At 34.4% G+C, this 25,305-nt stretch overlaps 1 protein-coding gene across 1 annotated transcript in view; it reads right to left on the bottom strand.

Moving 5' to 3' along the window:
• Kcnt2 (potassium sodium-activated channel subfamily T member 2) overlaps positions 1 to 25,305 on the bottom strand; it is a 351,264-nt gene that overhangs the window by 87,165 nt on the left and 238,794 nt on the right. Inside the window, exon 13 of the mRNA XM_050119976.1 lies at positions 19,470 to 19,578. Coding sequence (XP_049975933.1) covers positions 19,470 to 19,578 — 109 coding nt within the window. The remainder of the gene's footprint in view (positions 1 to 19,469; positions 19,579 to 25,305) is intronic.

Genomic DNA, 25,305 nt, shown 5'->3' with positions numbered 1-25,305 from the left:
TTGGCAAAATAGTATTTGGCAAACATCAAAGCCTACTGAAGGTCCAGCAATATCAGAGAACAGGCTGGCAATTCATCATGGCTTATTTGAGATACAAAATGATCTCAGTGTCAGAGTTGTTATGCAAATGTACTAAAATCCCTTCAAGAGAATCAAAAACCTAATTCAGAAGCTGAAATGGGAACATAATGTGGTACTGAGGAAGAGAGCAAAAATGATGGGACTCAGCCCAGGCCAGATTAAGAAAAATCCTTCATGAAGCGTTTCTCATCTTGCTACTTCATAACCTTACTTCCTCTGTCAGGAAGCATCATATCATGAGGAGCCCTTATCTTCATGACTTCTTTAATAGCTTGTAAAAAGTAACCAAGAACATTTACTTTTCAATTATTGTAAAGATGTAGACTTTTCTTCATGAAACTTGAGCCTTTTATTTGAAAAAAATATGTGGAAATTTCATTAGATATTAATAGCAATAAAAAGTCTCACAGAGCAGAGTGTGAGTACAAAGAAGGTTTTAGATTGAATGCTATAATAATTAACAAAATGGAGGGAGTAGTTACGGACTACTAAGAATAAACAGGAGTAGAAAGCTTTGAGGAGAAAAACGAAGGGAAAAGGAGCCTACGTTTTCAATGGGTAATTTCAGTGTCTGTAGGATGACCCAAGAACTCCAATACTGAAAGTCCAAGGATTCACAAAAATATAAATGAAGAAGTTTGTCTGTAGCTTTCCTGAAGAAACCCATGTATGACAGCAAGAGCAACGGGTCCTTCCCCTTACCATAGGAATGCCCAATATGGCTAAACAAAAGCAAAGAACTCAATTATTCTGAGTTGAGGAAGAAAGATGTGTCGGAGACAGATGACAAAGGAGGGTGCTCATGTAGAAAACTTAACAATCAATACATGTGACATTTGCTTGAAATGACTAGGCAGCCACTGGGGATTTTATATACATGCAAAAGTATGCACTTAAATTTTTTTATTCGTATTTCTAAATTTATTTTATTATTTTTTTAATTAAAAATTTCTGCCTCCTCCCCACCTCCCTTTTCCCTCTCCCTATCCCCACTCCCCACACCCCACTCCCCTCCTTCTCCCTCTCCCTCTCCAGTCCAAAGAGCAGTCAGGGTTTCCTGCCCTGTGTGAAGTCCAAGATCCTCCCCACTCCATCCAGGTCTAGGAAGGTGAGCATCTAAACCGCCTAGGCTCCCACAAAGCCAGTATATGCAGTAGGGTCAAAACTCAGTGCCACTGTCCTTGGCTTCTCAGCAGCCCTTATTGTCTACCATATTCAGAGAGTCCAGTTTTATCCCATGCTCATTCAGTCCCAGTCCAGCTGGCCTTGGTGAGCTCTCAATAGATCAGTCCCACTGTCTCAGTGGGTGGGTGCCCCCCTCCCGGTCTTGACTTCTTTGCTCATGTTCTCCCTCCTTCTGTTCCTCATTTGGACCTTGGGAGCTCAGTCCGGTGCTCCAGTGTGGGTCTAAAAGTTCTTCTTATAATTGTGCTAAGAAGCTTGATGAAGAGCAAAGACAAAAGTAGCTGTTTGTTGGGCCCAACTAGTAATGATGTGATGGAGAAGGGTCATCTGTCTATTTGTTACTTACATTGGTTAATAAAGAAACTGCCTTGGCTTTTTGATAGGGCAGGATTTAGATAGGTGGAGTAGACCAAACGGAATGCGAGGAAGAAGGGAAGTGAATCAGTCGCCATGATTCTTCGACCTGAGACAGATGTAGGCTAGAATCTTTCCCAGTAAGCCACCACCTTGTGATGCTACACAGAATCTTAGAAATGGGTTAGAACAATATGTAAGAGCTAGCCAGTACGAGGCTACGGATAACAAGCCAGGCAGTGTTTAAAAGAATACAATTCGTGTGTTGTTATTTCGGGTATAAAGCTAGTCTTGTGGGAGTAGGACGAAACAAAAATCAGGCCTGCTCCCCTCATCACTACAATGATGGTTACCACCCATGTTTCCCTTGAGTTAGTCAACTGGTTTGTCCTTTTCCCCATCAATGCTTAAATTTTTAAAGGATTCCTAACTCATCTTTGTCTCTAGTGTTGGCCCTACACATTCTCTGTACTGTTATAAAGATGAAGGAAAATATGAAGTTTCACAATCCATGGGAATGATAATTGAGAATATGGACATGTGATTTACCATTATTTGGTCATTATACACAGTATACACAATTGCATTGCAATTTGCACCCTATTAGATGAGTACAAACCTTGTATATCAATTTTAAAAATTAAATTAAAGCCCTAAATTATTTTTGTAATTGTCTTATGAATTGCATTGAATGTATAAATAGATTTTTTGCATGATGATAGTTTCCACAATATCATTTTTAGCAAACCATGGGCATGGAATGTCTTTCCATTTATTAGTGTCTTTCTCTACATTTTTTCACAGATGCTTAAAATTTTCATTGTACAAGTCTTTTGCCTTTTTTGTTAGGTTTATTCATATTTTACTTCTTTGGGAATATTTTGAATAAAACTATATCAATGATCTATTTCTTGATATGTTTTCTCCCCATTTTTTAAGGGAAAGTTTATTTACAATATCCACTGACACTAAACAATTTTTTAGTAGGAGTCTAAGTTACAGAGAGAATAACCAATTTATCAAGGTACAAGATAGGGATTCAAAGTTGGTGGAAAAGTGACTATCGGATAACAAATACCTTCTTTTTCTTTGTGTTGTTGATAGATAGAAAAGTCAGAAAAGTTACCCCCATGAAATCTAGTAAATATGGCTGCCTAAGTCAGTTCTAAACAAGGATATCACCAATAGTCATATTAACATGGAAGGGCAGAATTGCATAGAGCCTTGACCCTAGACGAAGAACTATCAGAAATTTAGGTGTTTTGAGAGTAATAAAAATAGTCTTTGCCAAGGGAAAATACATCCAAATTGATTGTCTAATGCTAAGGGATCAACTCTGAAATAATAGATCACATAAAATTTACATGGATACTGAACATGTTGTATTTATGAATTTAAGATAGCACACACACACCATACAGATACTATGAATATAGTAAAAGAAGCTAATTAAGTCTGAATTTAAAGTTTTTCTCATCTCAAATCTTTTCATATGGATATATCATGTGTTAAGTAGAATTTTGCGCTCCAAATAACAACATCTTGAACAGCAACTTCAGTCCCTATGTCAAAAAAAAAATTGTTCAATGAATTTGCATTTTTTTTTCAAAAATAAAAAACCCTAAAACCTCATTCATCTGACAACTTCTTGTTGATTAGTGAATATTAAAAAAAATGGTGGAAAGTGGAATTTGACTTTTAACATATGCATTTTCTTTATATATATGGTGATTGTGATGACACTGAGGAAAAACTAAGAGTTTTATTTTTAACCTTTGTGTATGGAGCATTACTTTTAAATTTAGGAAATGTAGTCATTATTAAAATCTACCTCTTTTATTACTTTTATTGTTTTAAATAAATTTGTGAATAATATCTATTTTTCCAGCATATTCTGCTTTCTCTAATCCTAAATTGTACAATTAAGCAATAACAGGTTCATCAAGATTCACCCAGTGTGTCACATGACTTGCTGTTGTTCAATTTTTGATATTATGCAGCCAAATTATTTTCACATCAATAATCCAATAAAGAATTGAGTACAGACCTAAATAGAGAACTCTCAACAGAGGAATCTAAAATGGCTGAAAAACACTTAAGGAAATGCTTAACATACTTACTCATCAAATCAAAACAACTCTGAGATTCCATTTTACACCTGAAAGAATGGCCAAGATCAAAAACACTGATGACAACTTATGCTGGAAAGGTTATGGAGTAAAGGGAACATTCCTGCATTTCTGGTGGGAATGTTAGCTGGTACAGCCCCATTGGATGTCAGTGTGGTGATTACTCAGAAAATTAGGAAACGGCCTTCCTCAAGACCCAGTAGTACCACTTTTTGGTATATATTCAAAGGATGCTCAATCATGCCACAAGGACATGTGCTCAACTATGTTCATAGCAGCAATATTAATCATAAACAGAACCTGGAAACAACCTAAATGCTCCTTGCCTGAAGAATGGAAAAGGAAAATGTGGTACATTTACACAGGAGAAAAAAAAATCTTGAATTTTGCAGGCAAATGGATAGAGTTACAAAACATCATTTTGAGTGAGGTAACCCAGACCCAGAAATACAATTATCACATGTACTCACTCATAAGTGGTTTTTAAACATAAAACAAAGAAAACCAGCCCACAAATCACAATCCCAGAGAACCTAGACAATAATGAGGACCCTAACAGAGACTTACATAGATCTAATCTACATAGGTAGTAGAAAAAGACAATAACTCCTGAGTAAATTGGGAGTATGGGGACTTTGGGAGAAGGTGGAGGGGGAGGTGAGAGATATTCTTAGGAGCAATCTATTTTAGTAATTAACACAAGCTTTATTATGTGTAACAGAAAATTGTTCCTTAGAAAAATAGGTCATAAATATTCATACTTAAACAATGAAACAAATAATGGTTTATTGTTATTCTAGTATAAAGAAGATAAATATATTTACTAAAATTTTATTGATTAAAGGTTGATATTTAAAAGTCTTACACAAGTAATATTTAAATTTAGTTCAAATCAATTTATCTTTGCTAATTATGTAATTATCTTTATATTTAGTATCATCTTAGTTGTAGAAAATTTACAGGATAATTTTCTTCAAACATACATGAAATATATTCATTTGTAGTCATATGAAACTTTTACTTTATTTAAAAGTTATAATTTGTAAATGATATTTCAACCTTGGCTGTACTACCACCTTTCAACAGATATCAATGTTTAATCGTTGTTGGCCAAAGAAATAATTATGATGCACAGTGGTCTATGTTATATTCACTAAATTTGTGACATGAAGGAGGTACACGAGGTTCCTAAACATTTATGATTACAACACTAACCACCATTGAATCTTTGGGTGCACATTCACTCTTTCTAGGTGTTTTCTAGCAAGTTCCTTGGAGATAAACCTGCATCTTAGAGTGAATCTTATTAAGACACAAGGTGTTTTATGGGGAGATGAAACATTTTGTCCTGCAGAAATTTCATTGATATCAAGAAGAATTCGAAAGTTTCTAGAAGTCACTGAAAACTGACAAGAATCACTAGTGGCTCTCAATCACCCCACGTATATGTTAATAGTAAGGGTAGCTCAGAGACTCACAAATCAGACAATCCATGCCAAAGAGGACAGAGACCAGCACAGACGCCTGAAAGAAACTTGAGCCAAATATAGTACGTAGAAATGACACACTCTAGCGTTTTGAGCTTTTGGAAATCTGTGCTGTGCATTCTAAGTTGCCAGCTTTTGTGAGGTGTCACCTCTGCTTCAGAACTTTTGGGGATGCAGCTGTCTTTGAGTCATTTCTGCTTGTATAAGTAACCTCTCATCCACATCCCTAAAAGTAACTCCAATAAAAGTTTATTTTTAAGCAGATTAAGCACTTTGGTGACATTCTTACTTTGATCTATGGGAAGTTTCCTATTTGAGGTGAATTGCGAATAAGAATAGTATTACATTACATTAATTTGCAGACAACTAGACTACGTGTATAGTGTTATTCTGTCTATAATGGGGACAAAAAGGAATCAACATGAAGAAAGTAACAAGATCAGATAGCTCATTACACTAAGATGTGACTTCGCACTTCTGCTTCAAATCAGGACCTTAGCTATTTATATTATTGGATATCAAAACAGAATTCTGAGTTCTAAGACTGAAAAAGTAGAAAGATATATAGAAAATGGTTCTTGATTTTCTACCACTAGATGGACTGAAAAGCTGTTTGGTATTTGGTATTCACTGTATAAGATATACAACTGCTTAAATTTGAGGGACTAGAGGAAGGCTATGCAATGTAATTCTGACACACTGCTAACAGTAAACTTAACAAACGTCATCATTAATTGGATGAGTTAAATTCAGTAAGGAATTAAAGTGATCAAAAGTTCAACATGAACAGTTGACAGGTTGACCAAAATTCACTGCAATTAAAGTTGATTTTTTTCCTACAGTATTTTAATTTTGTGTTTTTACCCTGTTAATTACTGAGTAAAATAAAAAATAATAGCAGATTTCTCCAGTTGGCAATTAGGATATTTCAATGTCAATTGATTTAGCAATATTTTAAACTTCCTTTCATTCCCTTCCCTTCATCCAGCTTGCATTGTTTTTCAATTAACCCTACACTATTGAACCCCAATCAGTGTTTAAGTACAGGTTGCTATAGGAGAAAGATTATACGATATTTTTTTAAAAAAATTTTTCATCAAGAATGATCTTAGGATTGAAACCCAGTGCTATGGCTGTGTGGGAGCCTAGCCTGTTTGGATGCTCACCTTCCTGGTCCTGGATAGAAGTGGGAGGACCTTGGACTTCCCACAGGGCAAGGAACCTGGACTGCTCATCATTCTCGAGAGGGAGGGGGAATGAAGTGGGGGGGAGGGGGAGAGGGGTAGGGGAGTGAGAGGAGGAGGAAATGTGTGGGAGGATGGGCAGGGAAATGGGAAATGGGTAGGAGGCGGTATTTTTTCAAATAAAAAAAAAGAATGATCTTAAACTTGGCAGTGTTCTTTGTCTATTAAGGGAGGGCTTTTTACTACTTATAATTTGCATTTAACCAGATTATGTCGATTTAAATAATTTTACTTTTTCTCCTTGTCTTGAAATTTCCTACCTTTATTTTTTTTTAATCTTATCTTTGTGGAAAGTGTAATAAAAGATATTACCTCTTTTGGGTTGATCTGTGCAGATAATGCATTGTGTCTGCACTTTTATTTGAAATTCTCAGCTAAGATATATATTTGATTTTATAATAAATATTTCAGAAAAGATTACCAAAGCACCTCTAATTTTAATAACTCTTCTTTACTTTTTAATTGCCTTTCCATATATTTTCCTTTTAATCTTCCTAATAATAATAATTATATTTATTTCAATCTGTTTTGAATTTCAAGATTTATTTGTTATGATCCCATTCTCTCTAAAAATTAAAATAAAAATTCAACTTCTATAGATCATAACAGTGGGTATTTTTGTTTAATATTATACAAATTCATAAATAATAACAATAAATTTGTATAGCATTTTATATATTTGAACAACCATTCACATGGCTATATAATTCCCTAGTATTTTTCTATTCTATTATTTAAATGTCCCTTTTTTTGCAACATTAAAATATTTTAATGTAGCCTGGAGGCAGTGACACATGCCTTTAATCCCAGCACCCAGAAGGCAGATTCAGGTGGACCAGTCTGGTCTACAATAGCTAGTTCCAGGACAGGCTCCAAAACTACAGAGAAACCCTGCCTCGATAAACCAAAAAATATTATTGTAACTATTTCAAATCATGAAAATATTCTTTCTAATATATATATAATGAACTATATGTTATATATAGCTTTCATTTTAATTGCCATTAGTCTTTATTTTTAAAATTTTAACTGTGAATATAAAAACACCAAGACAAGTCTATTTACATGCATCACCCCATTGAAACAGAGGACACTGATCTAAATGGATGTACTAACAAAATGACCACCAATATACTGACATTCACAAAAAATATTATAAAATTCTGAGCATTGGAAATTGTGATAATAAAGAGATCCATTTCCCTATGGAGATCATATTTACAATGTCAGGTCTCAGATCATACTGAATCAAAAGGGAGAATTCTGCTTAGCCTGAAGATTCCCAGGTGTCTCACTATTAAGGGCTGAGACCTGATTCCAATTGCTTGGGAGAAAATATTCTTCAAAGAGTTTTTTTATTTTTTTTTTAAGTATTTTAGGGGTGGTAAGGAGATATCTCAATGAGTAAAGTGCTTTCTGAAAGAACATGAGAACTTCATTGGAATGTCAGGACCCATATCATACAGGTATACTATGGGATTCTCCTCTGTATTTTATGAATACCATTTGTTAATAAAGAAGCTGTTTTGGGATTATGATAAGATATAACAGAGCTAGGAAGGGGAAACTAAACTGAATGTTGAAAGGAGGCAGAGTGAGAGAGAAGCCATGTAGCCCCACCGATGGTCAGAACTTTACTGGGTAAGCCACAGTCACATTGCAATACGCAGATCAATGGATATGGTCTTGTTTAGGATATAAGAGTTAGCCAGAAATATGCTTAAGCTATTGACCAAACAGTATTGCATAAAAATAAAAAAATGGTTTCTGAGTGATTATATATGTGCTGACCAGCTGGGAACTAACAAACAGCCTTTCTTAGAACAAATTGGCATGCCAATGTGGTCAACTAAAATCCACTTAAAACCTGAGAGAGCTTAAAAAGGAATTCTAGACACATACATACACACACAAACACACACAAAACAGAGTCAAGCATGGTTTGCTAGCAGCATTTCTTGTGTGGGCTTTGTTTGCTAGAAGCAAGCAAGGGCATGGCTCCTTTAAGAGAGATTTTCCTGACTCAGTGGTAGCAGAAAAAAGCTACACCTTTTTGAAATGGCAGCTTTCTAGGACTTGCTTCCAGTGTCAAATCTGAGAAGGTCCAGCTATGGAGTATTTAAGTGGGTTTTGTGAGAGTACTACAACATGCTTAATGGTGTGACATAGACACATTGTGTACCTTGAATTGGGGAACTATGCAGAGCTTGAGAGGCAGTGAGAGGCACAGCTAGAATTCCGCCATGTTGGAATGGGCAGAGCAAAAAGGCAAAGCCACATTTGTCCTAGTAATGCTGCATTTTAAGTTTTTAAGAAGCATTTAGCATTTTAAGAAGCACTCCTGGACAGTAAAGAATTACAGATAGGGCTCAGAGGTTGGGAGCGTAGCCTCCTCTTCCAAAGGTCCTGAGTTCAATACCCAGCAACCACAAGGTGGCTCACAAACACCTGTAATGGGGTCTGGCCTTCAGGCATACACACAGACAGAATATTATATACATAATAAATAAATAAATAAATAAATAAATAAATAAATAGAATTACAGATATACAATAGGACAGATTTTGACATAAAAGACCTCTAAATGGGGCACAGTGTTAGATAAATGTATGTAGGCTTGGAAGAGAGAAGAAAAAAACCCTAAAGTCTAGACAGTTATAAAAGGAAGGAAAGGGCTTAATAAAATAAAACAAAGTCTTTAAAGAGACAAAGTACAGTCATAGATTAAAGGAGTAAAGATAATTAAATAAAGTAATGGGGTAAAAAAATAAGCCACATAAAGATGTAGTATACACAGAGAGACTGGATTATGTATATTATATGTTTTCTTTGAATTTTTTGTCTATGAAGGAAATAAGTACAGGGAGACATTTTATTATATGGACTGATAAGCTAAGCCAACCTATATGTTCTAAAGGTATCATGACTTCCAAATTTTTGTCTAAGAACTTGTTGCTTTGGAAAAGAGGTTCTGCTTTTGATTCCATAGAAGATTAGGAACTATGAATTTATTCTAAACTAATGTGGTTTGATAGACCACGATCCCCTGAAAGGTATCCATAAACACCCCCCAAAATACTTCACCCAATAAACAGCAGGAAGCAGTTTGAAGAGAACTAAACCTATATTCCTAAATATAGACTACAGATGTTTGTTTACATTTAAAGGGGGATATGTTATAGAGATTTGCATTGGTATAGATTTTGGTCTATTGATGAAAATTTAAGATCAGTATGTATATATGTATATATATATATATATATATATATACACACACATATATTTCTGCTCTTGATTAAGGTATTGTGTTTGTGAAGCTCATTTAAAAATGCAGTGTATAATTAAGAAATATATGTTAATAGAAAGTCACTTGTAACAGTCAAGCTTGTAGTCATGATAGTTAGTTTTTCTAGATATATAGAGATATATTTCAGTTAGATAGGTATTCTTCAAATCTTCCAGAGACCTTTAGAATATGGCATTTAAAATCTTTTAAAACTTAAGACTTTTCATGACAATGAGACATGTCTGCTTCTGGCAGCACTAGTCTACTTCAAGAGGATAATGGGCATTGAAGAGGCTCCTTATGGGCAAAAAACTGTTATCGCCTGGACTGCTTGACTGGACAGGCAGGACTCACAGGGAAAAAGGGACTGCTGAAGTTGCCTAAAGATGGTGAGGCCATCCTTCGAGGTCCCTGCTTCATCAAAGAGCTCCCAGACATTCTATAGGACAACGAAGAAAGTATTTATAGATGGAATTGTCATTGAAAATTTCCTGCTTTATAGAAAAGTCTGCTCGATACCATAGGCCTGTAGGATGAAGATGGATGCCCCAATGATACAAAGGAACTTTAGATGACTTTCCAGAAAATGAGAATTGACGTTAGACAATTCTAGGGTTTTGGAGGTTGCTTAGAATGTACTTTCTGTTTACTTAGGTAATATCATATCATTCTGGAATCTTTGATGGAGTTGAAGAATCGATTGTTATAGTTTTCCTTAGTTTTGATAAAAGATAAAGTAGATATAAATTTTGTCACTGTAATTCTTGCTTGATACCTGTTTTGTTTAGTGTAATTTTACTATGTTAATATTAAAATCTTCCTTTTTATTTAAACAGAAAAAGGCAGGTAATGTGGGATTGTCATCTGTATGCTGTAAATACTATTGATTAATAAAGAAGCTGTTTTGGTACTGTGATAGGGAAAAATAATAGAACTAGGTGAAAAACTAAACTTTATGTTGGGAGAAAGAGGCAGAGTCAGGAGAAGCATGCAGCCACTGCCAGAGACAGACGCTATTTAACTTTTCTGGTAGGCCAGGACCTCATGGTGATGCACAGGTTACTGGAGATGGGTCAAATTAAGATAAACGTTAGCCAATAAGAATCTGAAGCTAATGGGTGAAGTTGTGATTTAATTAATACAGTTTTGGTGTGGTTATTTTGGTTCTGAGCTGTTGGGTGGCCAGAAAACAAACTAGTGGGCTCTCACAACCAATGGACACAATGATACAGGAGACAAGTACATTTCAGGGGTTAACTAGCCTGCTAGTTTAGCCTAGGAGATCTCACATTCATTGAAAGACCATACACTAAAATGAAGCAAGAAAATGTATTAATGTTCATAGTACAAAAATAGAAACCCAAGAAAATATTGGAGAGTCCAGAATCTTTGTTGAGAACAACTTTCCACCCTGTACAAGGAAACTTAACATTCTTTCTCTAATGCATAGTGAATTTTCACAAAACATTTTCTTGTTTTTAGGTCTATAACTTGTTTCTTGTTATATATAGTTAACTAATTATAATGCTTTTCTTTTTTTAATATTTATTTATTCATTTATTATATATACAATATTCTGTCTGTGTATTTGTCTGCAGGCCAGAAGAGGGCGCCAGACCTCATTACAGATGGTTGTGAGCCACCATGTGGTTGCTGGGAATTGAACTCAGGACCTTTGGAAGAGCAGGCAATGCTCTTAACCACTGAGCCATCTCTCCAGCCCTATAATGCTTTTCTTTTAGTTCCTCTTTACAGGTTCAGATTTATGAAACTTCCCTATATAGAAGTCCAGAGTATCTGATATATATTAACTATTGCCATGCATATTTGGGTCACTGTAAAAATAAATTGATACAAAAAGATTTTTACATAATTAATTAAATTTGTCATAAATGTTTTAATTTTTGCTACTTCAGATGAAAACCTTTAAACTATATCATAGATTACTATGTTTTAATTAGTGGATAGCATTAAATTTTTCCATGTAAAACAGAGTTTAAATAAAATGACACAAAATAAGAAAATAAACTGATATGGAGGACTGGAGGAAAACATCTGACATTGACAGCTGCCTTTCCCACACAGAGAGGGAGAAAAATAGATGATAGAAAGATAAATCCATAGATGATAGGTAGATAGATGGCTAGATGATACAAAGATAGATCTATAGGCAGATGACAGATAATATCAGTAAGTAGGTAAATAGGTTGCACACATTTGCACACAGAAAAAAAAACCTGCATTAAGAAAAATCTTACCATCTTATACTTTTCCGTGACACATTTCTACCTAAAATAACTGCAAAATCAAGGCTGGAAGGGATGGTGTGGTGAAGACAAGGACTGACATTTTATTCTTCCTGGAAGATCATTTTATTGCTTTCCTTTTCTAGAAATCTTCAATACCAGAGCCTCATAGGGACAAGTGTATTCTATTGTAATAAATTCTAAAAAAAATATTCTTGTTGGTGCTTTCCTCAAAATCTTGATGTTGCTTACCTCTAACTTTTCAGAAACACAAGGAAACCTCTCACACCTTTGACTGCTTTCTTCTTGAAAACCTGTGATTAATCATTTATTTTTCATTTTCAACAAAATCTCATGAAGGAGAAAAAAAAATGCATGTATAAGGTTCACAAAAATGCTTCAAATCAGGTACTTTGAATTGTCATGTTTATCAATAATTCATTTATTAAGTTAATGTTCACTGAGAATTTTGTTTTAAATTTTTTTTCTAGAAATATAAATGTAAAAGGTATAATCTCTACATTGAACTATTTCATAAGCAAGGAGGCAGGAACATATACCTGTGCACTAAGGACACAATAAATATATATTTTTCATATATACCAAAATTCATTGCAAGTTTAAAAAAGGATAAATCACATTAAATTGGGAAGTTTAAAAATATTCATAAGAAGAAAGAACCTTTGATATAACAAAATCTTCCAGGAAGCCAGAAGCAGTGAATTTAAGGCAGAGGGAACCACATTTAAAAAGGATACAGAAGGCGGAAACTATAAAGTATATTTAGGATATGTTATTTGGAGAAAGTGCTATACACAAGAGAACCATGGGAGATTAAAAGGTAAAAATAAACCAGGACTCATGCATGGAAAGCCTTAAAGACTTAAAAATGGAAATGTTTCAATCTCATTTAATGATGAATGCTAAGCTATTAGAGGCCCCCCAAGCAGAGGACGGCAAGACCAAACCTTTGTACAGACTTCTCAAAATGTATTCCATAGAAGGCCTCCAGTTTCCTCTTTATCACTGTACTGAGGAAAACCTACAAGTAACGATGTGAACTAGTCTAGTCGATTCACAAAATAAATTGCCGTTATAAGCAAACTTCAGTATACAGAAGTCTATATAAAAGAAAAGTGACAGCATGTTTAAATGGCACATTATTACCCTCTTCTTCATTCAAATTTCTTCTCTTGCAGCTCTTGTAACTGTCGTTTTGGTTGTGTGTTTTGAAACAGAGCTTTCTGCAGCCCAGGTTACTGAGAGCATTGCCTAGAATACTCAGTGCTGCTTTGAGTTCCTGAGCATCCTGCCTATGCCTCCTCCCAAGCATCAGGATCGCAAGCATGGACCACCTCACCTGGATGCTTTTGTCTCCTTTATGTTGTGAAAGAAAGGTATAAAGAACCACCAAGCACAAAAGCAAATATCATGTTTCTTAACTTTTCAGAACTACACACACATTGGAAAAAGAGAACAGTTTGTGGATGGAATCCAAAAGAACCAACTGCACACATTCCTTCTGACCATACTATAAGCCAAACTGTGCCCTCCTTTCAAACTGCATCTCTAAGATCCTAGTAGCTCAGGGCACGGCTTGCACTGGGTGATCAAGCCTCTGGGGAGGTGTTTTCATTAAACGGGGACTGTTAGAGTGAGTCCTGATCCAATGTGACATGTGTTCTTGAAAGGATGTGAAACGTGGGCACACAAAAGACAGCAGAGGTGTGGGCTCATTGAGGAGACACCATCTGAATAGCTAGCAAAAGGCAATCAAGGAGACTGAACATGAATCTGGGCCTTCTGGCTTTAAGCACTGCAAGAAAATGAATTTCCTCTGTTTAAGTTCCACAATCTGTTGAAATATTTTATTAACTTGTCTTGTTTTTATTTTTAGTGGCCAATCATTATCAATACATATAGAGATTAGTTTAACACTAAAATTATCTGTATATTTCTCTTTGATGTGCAAGTGAGCTTATGTGTAAAAGCCTGAAGGTCATTTAAGGCAATCTAACTGAACAGCCTATCAGAGGAGAATATACAGGTGCAGCCCATTTAGGATACTAATTATTTCTGTGGGGAAGTATAGAACTGAGTCTTAAAAACAAGTGTTAGGCACTGTGCTACTGTGGAATAATGGAAAAACACACTCTACCCGTGTTGCACAGGTAACCAAAATGAAGCAGGGCACCATTATGTAACCCATAGTGATCAGTGATAAGGGTGATTTCCTCACCTGAATGAAGCTACAATTTAGCCTGCTGGGCAGGATGTGGAACAAAGACATAAGATGTGCTATGGTTTAGGTAGGTGGAAGACTGTTAGCAATTTCAATATGATGGAAGCCAGAGAAAACCATACCAAATGTATTGGTGGGATTAGTGGATCAGATAATTTTAAAAGTTGTATTTTTTTCCTTCAAGAAAATGTCTAAGGTTGTCAAGGTTAGCTTCAAATCGTTAGGTAGCCAAAGATGATCAAAGATGACCTTGAAGAAGATCAAAGATGACCTTGAACTTCTGACCATCTGCTTCTATCATACAAATGGTGGGATTGTACATGTGCACAAAGAAGAAACTTGTTAAGTTTTAAATTTGCTTCTGTTGGTAGAACCCAGGAATCCGTGCCTGCTAAGCAAGCACTTGATCCGCTTAGGTACACATCTAACAAGTAAAGTTTAGCCTTTATTTGCCAATTTAGCTTAGCTGATACATGGCAAGCAAACATATTCAAACTCTAAGGTGTGTATGTGTGTATGAGAGCGTGTTTATGCATGTGTTTGCACGAGACACACAAACACAGATTGAGGGAGAGAGAGAGAGAGAGAGAGAGAGAGAGAGAGAGAGAGAGAGAGAGAGAGAGAGAGAAACTTTAAAGTTAAATCACAACCTCCCTCATTGCCACACTGTCACTGGTTCTCTATTCTAAACACTGAACTAGATTTTCCAGATTACAAAATACAGTCTTCTGTCACAGTTCTGAGTGTGAACCTTTCTATGTAGCTAAAGATAGTCCTTTTGAGCACCGTCTCCCACCCTTTCCTTCCTTTCCTTTCTGGCAGTCAGGATGATAATTATAATCCCTATTACTTCTGAGAAACTTTCTTTTCCACCCATGTGGCAGCTGAATCCCTGGGCTCTGCAGCAAGCTCAGGAAAAGGCAAAGCCTCTCACTCATTTTCTACATCTCCCTCATTCTTTTCTTCATTCCCTGGTGGCTTTCTTTGGACCATTTCCTGAAGACAAATAGTTGATTTTTCTGTTTTTTTTTTTTCTCTTGGGCATTGAAATATGGTGAATGTGTGGATATTAGGTAAAATGCACAGGGGATGCCTTATGGCTAATTTCTCACTTGAGGTCATTGGCCTACTTACTTAGTAGAGAAGAGTTGCATGCTCTGTTCAGGGTAGCACACAGTCTCTGAGCATCAGGACATAGCAAGCACCATTTGCCTCCAATTTTGCCTTGGTGATTGTTTTCTCCAAATAAATATTTTCTGAAAGCTTTCACTGAGTGAATGCTCCCAGTCAAAACAGAATATTATAAGTATTTAAACTTTTTTCAAATTAACCTATATAAGATGATAAAATACAAAATCTTCAGCCTTTACTTCTTTTACTACAGTGATATTTTGAAGTCTATGAGCCAGTGATTGCATGCAAGTTTTCTATGTAGATTTTCCTGCTATCTTCTCAGAAGGGAAAAGTGTTGGAAGAAAAATCAAAAAAAAAAAAAAATGAAGCTAGGTCTTTTGTGGATGCTGGGGATGGCTGTGAGATGTTTCAGTGATATTTATAGTAATAATTTTTCTTGGTGATATTTATAGTAATAATTTGTTCACAGTATGTTATTCAGGTTCCTCCTGTAAAACTGCAAGTTTTAAGATGGTGGCTAATAAACATCTAGGAGAGTTATCAAGAACATGGTTGCTCTACTTCTCCTTGAAATTCCACCCACTACTATGTGTGGTACTATTAGCAAATATTGGTAGAAGGACAATATTTACATGACTTTTTCCTAAGGTTAGCTTTACATATTTTCATTTTTCTATACTTAATATTGGAACTCTTTAGAAAGGAAGTTATAATTTTCTTTCACCTTTTAAAGTTTTTATTATACCAGTGTGGACTCCTGATATTTGTTTTATTTAACAGATTTAAACACATTTTGTTATGTATTTTGCAGCCCACTAGAAAATGTTTTAATTTGAAGCTCATGTCATTTTACTGACCCTCACACCAAGCAAGTCCTTGTTCTCCATCAGAGTTTCTAGGACTGTGTTCTAATTTTCTGACCCTTGTCCTTAATCAACAATATGTACCATTCCTTTTACATTATAAAAATATTTAAGAAGCAAGCTTTCATCATTGTTCAACAGGATTCCCTTGCTTCTAGAATCTCTTGAAACTATGGAAAATTCTGTGTAGTATATTCTAACAGACATATACAGCTGCACATCTATATATTTGTATCTATTGCTTTTATTTGTTCTTAAAAATCATGTGATTATACCGGCATTAATCTCCATATTAGAAGAAGCTGAGAAGAAGAAAGCCATAAATATATGATATATAACAGGATATTTTGATAGGGTGCAATATCAGAAAAATAATGTTAGTAGACAATTCAAAGAGGTCAAATAACCCAAATGGTAGTATTTATACTAATGGTAAGACCTTATCTGAGAAGTGAACTAAAACTCAAAAAAAAATTACTTAAAGTACTAATAAGAGTATGTGGAAACATTTAACCTATAAACTGCTTCAAATAAAAAGGAAAGAAAAGCAATTACGAAAAAGCTTTTAGTCCAATATTTCTCAATCTTCCTAGATTGTGAATTTTATTTCTCTAGGAAAAATATTTGCTTCATGAAGTAATTTTAGATTGTATCCTTAGGTATTGTTTGTATTTGCTTTAATAAATGTACAATCTTACAAAGACAAATTGAGTAATACGTGCTATATGATATCTGTGCTGACATTTCTTATGAACATAAGAACTAATAATATATAGTAAAATAAAAGCCATTTGGAGCAGTAAGATAGCTTAATGCGGGCAGGTTAGAATTGACTAGCTTGACAACCAGAGTTTGGTACCCAGAACCAACATGATGCAAGAAGAGGAGAGAACTGACTGCAATAAGTTCCCTCTTATTTCTGTCTATATACTTCCTTGCATTGGCACATACAAACACACACACACACATTCACAAGTTAATTAAAGTTAGTAAATGTTTGTAGATAAATTCGAAGATATTTTTCATATTATATATCATGAATATTTCTCTCCTGTAATAATTTTCTTTTATCCATTATGCAAAATAACTATTTTCAAGGGTATATGTAACAGTACTTTTTTTTACATACCAAAAAGCACATAAAGTTGTGCTCAATATAGTTATACATGAGTATTATAAATGCAAGTTAGAGACACAGTGAGGCATCTTCAAACCCACCTATGATAATTTGAGAGCAAAAGTGAAGATGGTAAGTACTGAAGTAACTGTCATAAAATTGGAACCCTGATACTTTGCTAGTAAGACTGAAAATACTGTAATCTATTTATAATATCCTTACATATCCAACATATGATTAACAGAGTGACTGCGTGATCTAGATATTCTACTCTGCCAAAATGGATGAAACGAAAGCATGTATAACAGTAAACCAGTGTCTTTCAGAGGTTATAAACAACCCATACTGATCATGCGTTAAAGAGAAAAATGAAATGTAGTCTCTCCTGTGGTAGCATACCATCAAAATTAAGAATACCGGTTATTGTGTGTCAATATGTATGGATTTTGAAAATGTCACTCTAAGTGATGGAAGCCAAACCAGCAACACATGGCACAAAGAATGGTCTAGAACTGGCGAAAATGGAAACAGGAGTAGATTAGTGGCTGGTCAAGACTGAAAAGAAGGAAATACATTGTTAACAGGGTTCTATGCAATTTTTTTCTAATTAAAAATTGCTAGTGACAGATAATATGACTATATTCAAATAATAAACTTTACACATTACTGGAGGAACTTCCTGGCCTATGAATTAAAACTCAGCTATGATTCTTCAATGAAATTTATAGTTGAAAGGGCAACTTACTGAATTGAAATACTTAATTATGTTAAAAAAGTAGTTTTAATAAAGAAAAGTTTAATGGAATATATAGAATTAATGACTTGTGCCTATTTTTAATCAGACAGAGCAGTGCCTAAAAATAAGTAAATAAATAAAATAAATAAAAAATTAAAACCAAAAAACAATGTTAATGAATTTTCCTCTGTATGAACAGCAGTGAAGTTGGACTAAAAGTTCAACATTATAGTTCTAATATTCGAAGACAAAACTAGTATGAAAAATATTGATACACCTGATAATGTCTCTATTCAATTAATTCATGTCTAATTATTTTCTGTACTTTAACTGGATCAAACGACTGAGTATTTTTGAAAATAAACCATCCCACCCATGATCTCTCTACTGTCATTGCTGAAATTAAACCCTTGTGAACATGCAGAATACAAATATTTCTATTAAGAATTTGTATAAATTTCTCCTGTGGGACTCTTTTTCATCTCAGCAGAAAAGAAACGCAATTAGAGACAAGATGGTGAAGTCTACTTTACAGTGCCACTGAGCATTTTCTGTTTTTCTATTAGTGACTCCTTCTAATTACCATACTTTCTGGAAAAGAAATTATGCATTGTAATCTTTTTGCTTTAGTAGTTCAGTTAAATAGCAATCATTTAAGTTTTGGAGAAACAAATAAGCAATCAAACAACCCACCTGGACCAAAAGCACAAAGTAGAATATAGTTAGATAATCAACATTTTGCCTTCAATACCAAGTCATTGATAGAAAGCAAAATGGATTTCAGTACAGCATTTGTGTTCTAAAGTTAAAGCAACATATTCATTCACTCCCCAAATTTTCTTTTATCATCCAAATCAAAACAAATTCTGTATATTTGAAACTATAATAATATACAAAACAATTCCAAAATGTTTTATTGCTTGTTTCCAACTACCTGAAATGTACATAATATGGTATACTCATATAACTATTAATAGGTAGAAAAGCACAATTTTGAGATCAATTATGAACACAAAGTTTTATCATAACATTTATTTAAGACCTTATTATTCATAAAATCTCTTCAGGAAAATTTTATTTACTATAAAAGTATTATTCATGGAAACTAACTATAAACCCATGAAACAATGTTGAAACTTAGAATGTTGTTTATAAAAATTATAACAAAATTAGTGAATAAGATTAATAACCAGTAAGATCAACTCTATTCATGTCTTAGGCCTCTTATATTATTCATGTATTTCAAATGAAGATAATGCAAACAAAAACAAATGTAGACAAATAACTATTTGTATATTTTGGTTTACTATAGGTCTATATCACACAACTACCAATTAAATTATCTTAAGAAAAAATATACTTACTGCCCTCTAGAGGTATGAACCAGTAGTGTAATAAGTGTAGATGTAGCTGGGCATATACAGTTTAAAGCTAACATGGCGTATTTAAACTCCTCTTCACAAACAACATGATCTGTTTGAAATAAAATAGGTAAAAAATTATTCTAATTTACCTTTTGAGGGTATTATGTTTAAATATAAAAATAGAACAATGCATAAAATTGCAAAAGTCTCAGTATAAACATACTTATTTTAGGGTTGTTTTTTCAAGTGCAATGCTATTTCCAGAAAAACATTTTGTAAGATATAGTGATGGAGAATGATTTCATGACGGTTGCGGGGCTCTGAAGGTAGAATTCTAATCCTGACAAAACGGGGAACCTTGATAAGATGTTGAAACTGCCTGTGCAAGGAGGAGAGCAACATTTGGTTTGAGTTGCAGTCTGGAAGACTTTTCAGGTGATTGGTGAAGGTCCTATGAACCTCCACCTTTCAGGATCACAAATCCAATAATATTGGTTTTCTAAAATCATAAGCAGACAGTATTACACTTCAAAATTTTTAAAATATGTGGTATGCTATCTGATAAGCACAAGTAACATGCTTTATACTATCAGAGCCAATGTAATGATGTCTAAAAGTATTATTAAAATAAAAACAGCACTGTAAATAACATAAGGTTCCTAAACTCAAAGCTGGGTAGGGTCCAGTTAAAGTTAGCAAGTGGTGCCTAGAACTCAGTGACATAAAAGAAAAAGAGTGCTAGAAAGGATGATAGAGAGAAGTGCCACCACATCTGTGGGAGACAAATTACATTGTCACCATATAAGAATGATGCCCTAATATGACACTTACTTGATTTTCTACATAAAGCATACTTTTAGCAAAGGAAATAAACTATTGTTAATCTAAAAGCAACCAACCCCAAGCAAAGTATTTAAACATTAGTATTAGAAATTGAGAACCTAGTAAATTTCTAAAGAAATATATACATTCTTAGACAGGAGATAGAAATTTTAGCTAACAGAAAGAGATGACGATTGAAGTCGTTTGTCAAACAAGCATAAGTACCATGCAATCAAGAACGAGTGACTTCAGAAATAAGGTAGCAATGGCTCTGCTACAAATTATAGCAATATGATTTCTAGTTAATGTGGTTGAGCATATAAAAGAAAAGATCACTGCTTATTAGTTTTGATTTTGTTTAAATGTTGCTTCCATTTCTTTTTGTTACAATTCACACGAGAAATATTACACTAGTTATACCTCAGAATTTAGTCTAATAGGCATGAAGTATCTGGTAATAACTACTGCATCTTTCACTCCCTTAGCCCCTTTCTCCCTTCCTCTCTTCCCCCTTCAGATTATCAGTTTGTTTAAATGGAATTTGAGGAAGATTTTAAAAATACATAGCAATGATATTTAATGTTTTGCAAAAGGGGATCAGATTCTAACTCCAATTTGAATATTGAGATCTGTACTGAATATTTGCAAAAGAACAGTGTATTTAAACCACCCTCTCGATATTTCTCAAAATAATTTTTGAATGTGCATGTCTAATCTGTGAGAGGAAGGCAACAAAGATGTTAAAAGGCAGAATGCAGTTGCTTTAGACTCATATCTTTAAAATGCATAGGGGACCATGATTTTAAACTAACACTTGCAACATATGATCTGCAAAATATATACACACTTCATAATATAACATAAGACAGGACTTTTAAAAATCTAAACTGTAACAGAAAGTTTGGAAGCTTGATTACCATATGCACCACCACAAGCAGTTATCGATTTTCACTAAAAGGCATAACCATATTTCCTCAAATAGAACAACTTGGAAACTGTAGTACATGGGTGAGGCTTTGGAAATGTTTCATCATGTTTTCCTTCAATGGTTAAGAATGAGGTATTGTGGCCTTTTTTTGTTCAATAGTTATCAGAATTTTAATGAATGACTATGGTACAATTGTATGATGAGCACTTTTTTCACTCAAAAGCTGTATTATTTTTTATTCTGCTAATATATTAAAATCCACACATGACACTTTTCCTCAGATAAAGACTTGTAGTACCCACCAGCCCTTCAAGCTTAAAGCACATCTGCTAGAAGTACCACCACACTAACATAAAGTAGGATCTGCAGTATTTCAGTGTCACATTCTGAATTATCTACTGGGGAAAAAATGCATGTAAACTAAGATGTACTTTACTGTCTTTAGCATAGCATGTGACTCCCTAATATTACTTCATTATATTCAATCACTATTTCCTACTAGTGACAGCATCCATTACTGGCGTGGCTATGGGTGCAAGCCTCCCTCTTTATATTGCATTTTCTTGTCTATTTTACTTCAACACTTACATAGGAACAATTCATGTTTCATTATTATGCATATCTGCCCAACATTTTTTAGTAAAAGAAGTGTTAAAAGTACTTACTGTACAAAGGAGCTGCACAAGGCTGGCAAGCATGAACAATGAATACAGAACTCCTTGTTCAACAAGTAAAGCCTAAAATAGAGGACTAATTTCCAGATATATAATGAACACCAAAAAACCCTGGATATCAGAAAACAACCCAATTTAAAAATAGGATGCAGATCTAAGCAGAAAATTCTCAAATGGCTAGGAAAGACTTAAATACATCTTAAACATGCTTAGATACTAGGAAAAAGCCAATCAATATTACTTTGAGATTTCATTTTACACTAGTCAGGATTGCTAAGATCAATGAAAACAAGTTATGGGTAACACTGGCGAGGATGTGGAGTCAAGGTAATGCCCATAAATTGCTGGTGGGATTGCAATTTTTAACATCACTATGGAAATAAGTGAGGTGGTTTCTTAGAAACATGGAAATTGATCTACCTCAAGTTCTAGCTATAACAATCTTGGGTATATATGCAAAGGACATTTCACAGTACCACAGAGACACTTGTTCAACAGTGCTCATTGCTGCTCTGTTAATAATAGCCGGAAATTTGGAACAACCTAGATGCCCTTTGTCAGACAAATGAATAAAGAAAATGTGCTACATTATACAGTGAAGTATTATTTATCCTTTAAAAATTGAAATCATGAAAATCTCAGGTAAATGAATAGAACTAGGGAAAAAATACCTACCCTTATTAGGTAATCCAGAAAGACAAATATGGTACTTAGTCACTTAATATATGGGGAATAAACAAACCAACCAACCAAACCTTTTTTTTTAAAAAAAAAAAAAAAAGCAAAAACTTTTTTTTTGATATAAGAATTTTTCCTATATGAGGGCTAAAGATATGACTCAGTGGATAAAAGAACTGGTTATGCAGCTATGTTTTTATAAGCCCAAGTTTAAGCACATAAAAAACTAAGTAGCAAAGGAACCAGGCTATCCATGTGTTTCTGTGATCCCTTGGGACAAGGATACCGAGAACTTAGCAACTAGTCATTTTAGCCCAAACAGTGAGCTTCGGATTCAATAAGGGAACCTGTCTCAAGGAATGTGGCATAGAGTGATAGAGCAAAATTGTTGATGATGTCCTCTGACCTCCACACCCTGCATACGTGAATCACAAAGACAAAAGCACTACACTCTACACACACACACACACACACACACACACACAGACCTTGCCAACAAATGAAACTGAGTTACTCTTCTGGGCTAATGCCATCTTCCTAATGTGATTTGATGTCATGTAAGTCACCTGTGCTCTGAAACCTGCTAACCTACTTAATCCTGCTGACCAATCAGGCCAGTCAATCATATGTGGTATTCGTAAATTAAAATTCAGTAAGAATAGAACCATTAAAAGAGTGCAATAACAACTGTGATTGCTGACCAGCATGCGGGGCAGGATGACAGGCTTTTTTTTTTTTTTTGTCAGCATTAGTCTCATTGCACAGGCTTCTTCGTGTGTCAAGTGGATTCTCATAAGTTATAAAAACAAGTAGGTATTTGCAAAATCCTCAGCATATCACTCACCAACAGTCAGAACTTAGACAACTTCCTAACATAATGCACCATTCCTATGTACCTTCTGTGTCATATGGCAGCTAAAAATGTTCATCTCTAACAACAGGAGAACAGGCAGAACATATGGGGATGAATACAAGCTGGGATGTCCTTGTGGAGGTTTATTCAAGTTATGCTTTTCTTACTATGGCTGTATTCTCTTAGTCAAATAGATGGAAATGATTAGGAAGAAGGTGGCAAACTAGAGATTGCAGATAATCTGTTGTTTTCTTGTGATTTTTTTTCCCTTTAGTTTCACTAAAATGCAGAAAAGCCAGGAATATTGCTCATTTGGTAAAACGATTGTCTTACAAACATGAAGACCTAATTTCAATCCCAAGATACATAGGGGAAAAAAGCCTAATGAAGTGAGACACACATTTAAGCAGAGATAAGAGTGACAGCTGACCAGTGAACCTAGCCTCTTTGGCAAATCTCAAGCCATTGAGACTACCTTCTCAAGCACCAAAGAGTACAGTTTCCTGAGAAGCACATCCAAGACTGATTTCTGGCATCCATGCACAACCACATCCACATACACTCATACAAGTGATCTAATATGAGGAAAAGGAAAGTGGGTCTCTTTAGTAGGGAGAGAATGAGTTTCTCCATGCGAAGGAGGGATGTGGGTAAAAGAAAAGAAAGTATGTCTGCAAAAGCCACAAGGTATCATAATATATGTCAATTATGTAGTTAAAAAAATCCCTATAATATATGCAACTCCAATTCCACATAGAAACTTTATTCATGAAACTGACAGTTCTCTCTGCAAGAGCCAAAGACTACCTAACAAAAACACAAATATCATACAATTTTTTTGAGAGACAGTCCAAGATATTTTGAGGCTCTTGTGAAAGGTATTGTTTCCTGATTTCTTGTTCAGTCCATTTATGTATAACAAACACCATCTGTGTATAGACAGGCAACTTACTTTGTGTGTTAAATTTGTATCCTATACTTTACTGAATATGTTTATAGCTTTAGAAGAAACCTGGTTGAATTATTGGTGTAGTTTATGTATAAAACCAAATAAATGAATAGAGATCCTTTGACTTTTTTTAGTCCTATTTCATCTTTCCTTCTCTTCCTGTAGATGTCTAGTTCAATTCCCTTATTATTCCAACTGGGACTTCAAGTACTAGGCATATAGGGAAAATCCTTTGTTGTAGATGGAGGCTTCTCATTTGTTTCCTAGCTTCCCAGACCCGAAATAATCACACAAAAACTGTATTAATCAAAACACTGCTTGGCCTACTATTTAGGCATATTACTAGCTAGTTCTTATACCTTTAATTAACCCATTTCTATTATTTTATATTTAAAATATATTTTGATATTAAAGGCTCGCGGTTTACCAGTAAGGTTCTGTCTAGTGGCCGGCATCTGTCTCCTTCAGCAGCTACATGGTTTCTCTCTGATTCCACCTTCTTTTTCTCTATATCTCATACAGCCTGACTATATTTTACCCTGCTATAGGCACAAAGCAGCTTCTTTATTAACCAAGGTAAAAACAAACAAACAAACATTTTCACAGCATACAGAGAGGTATCTCACAAAAGAAAATGTATCCCTTGTCTAAATAAAAAGAAAGATTTTAACTTTAACATAGTAAATTACATATAAAAACCAGTTATCAAGCAAGAATTATAATTACAATGTTTAGTCCATTTACATTTGACAAATTAAGAAAACACTCTATCATCTATCCTATCTTTGTGAGTCTAAAGTTTTATATATAATCTATCTTTTATAATTATAGCTATCTTTTTTCAATTCCATCAAAGACCCCAAAGGATATAATATTACCTAAGTAAACAGGAAGTGTACTATAATCAACTTTCAAAACTCAAGAATTGACAG

This window comes from Alexandromys fortis, unplaced genomic scaffold (assembly GCF_014885135.2).
Source record: "Alexandromys fortis isolate MF-2015 unplaced genomic scaffold, M_Fortis_MF-2015_v1.1 scaffold_142, whole genome shotgun sequence".
NCBI classification, from domain to species: domain Eukaryota; kingdom Metazoa; phylum Chordata; class Mammalia; order Rodentia; family Cricetidae; genus Alexandromys; species Alexandromys fortis.
Note: the sequence above shows the minus strand (reverse complement) of the source record. Positions and strands in the feature narration are given on the sequence as shown.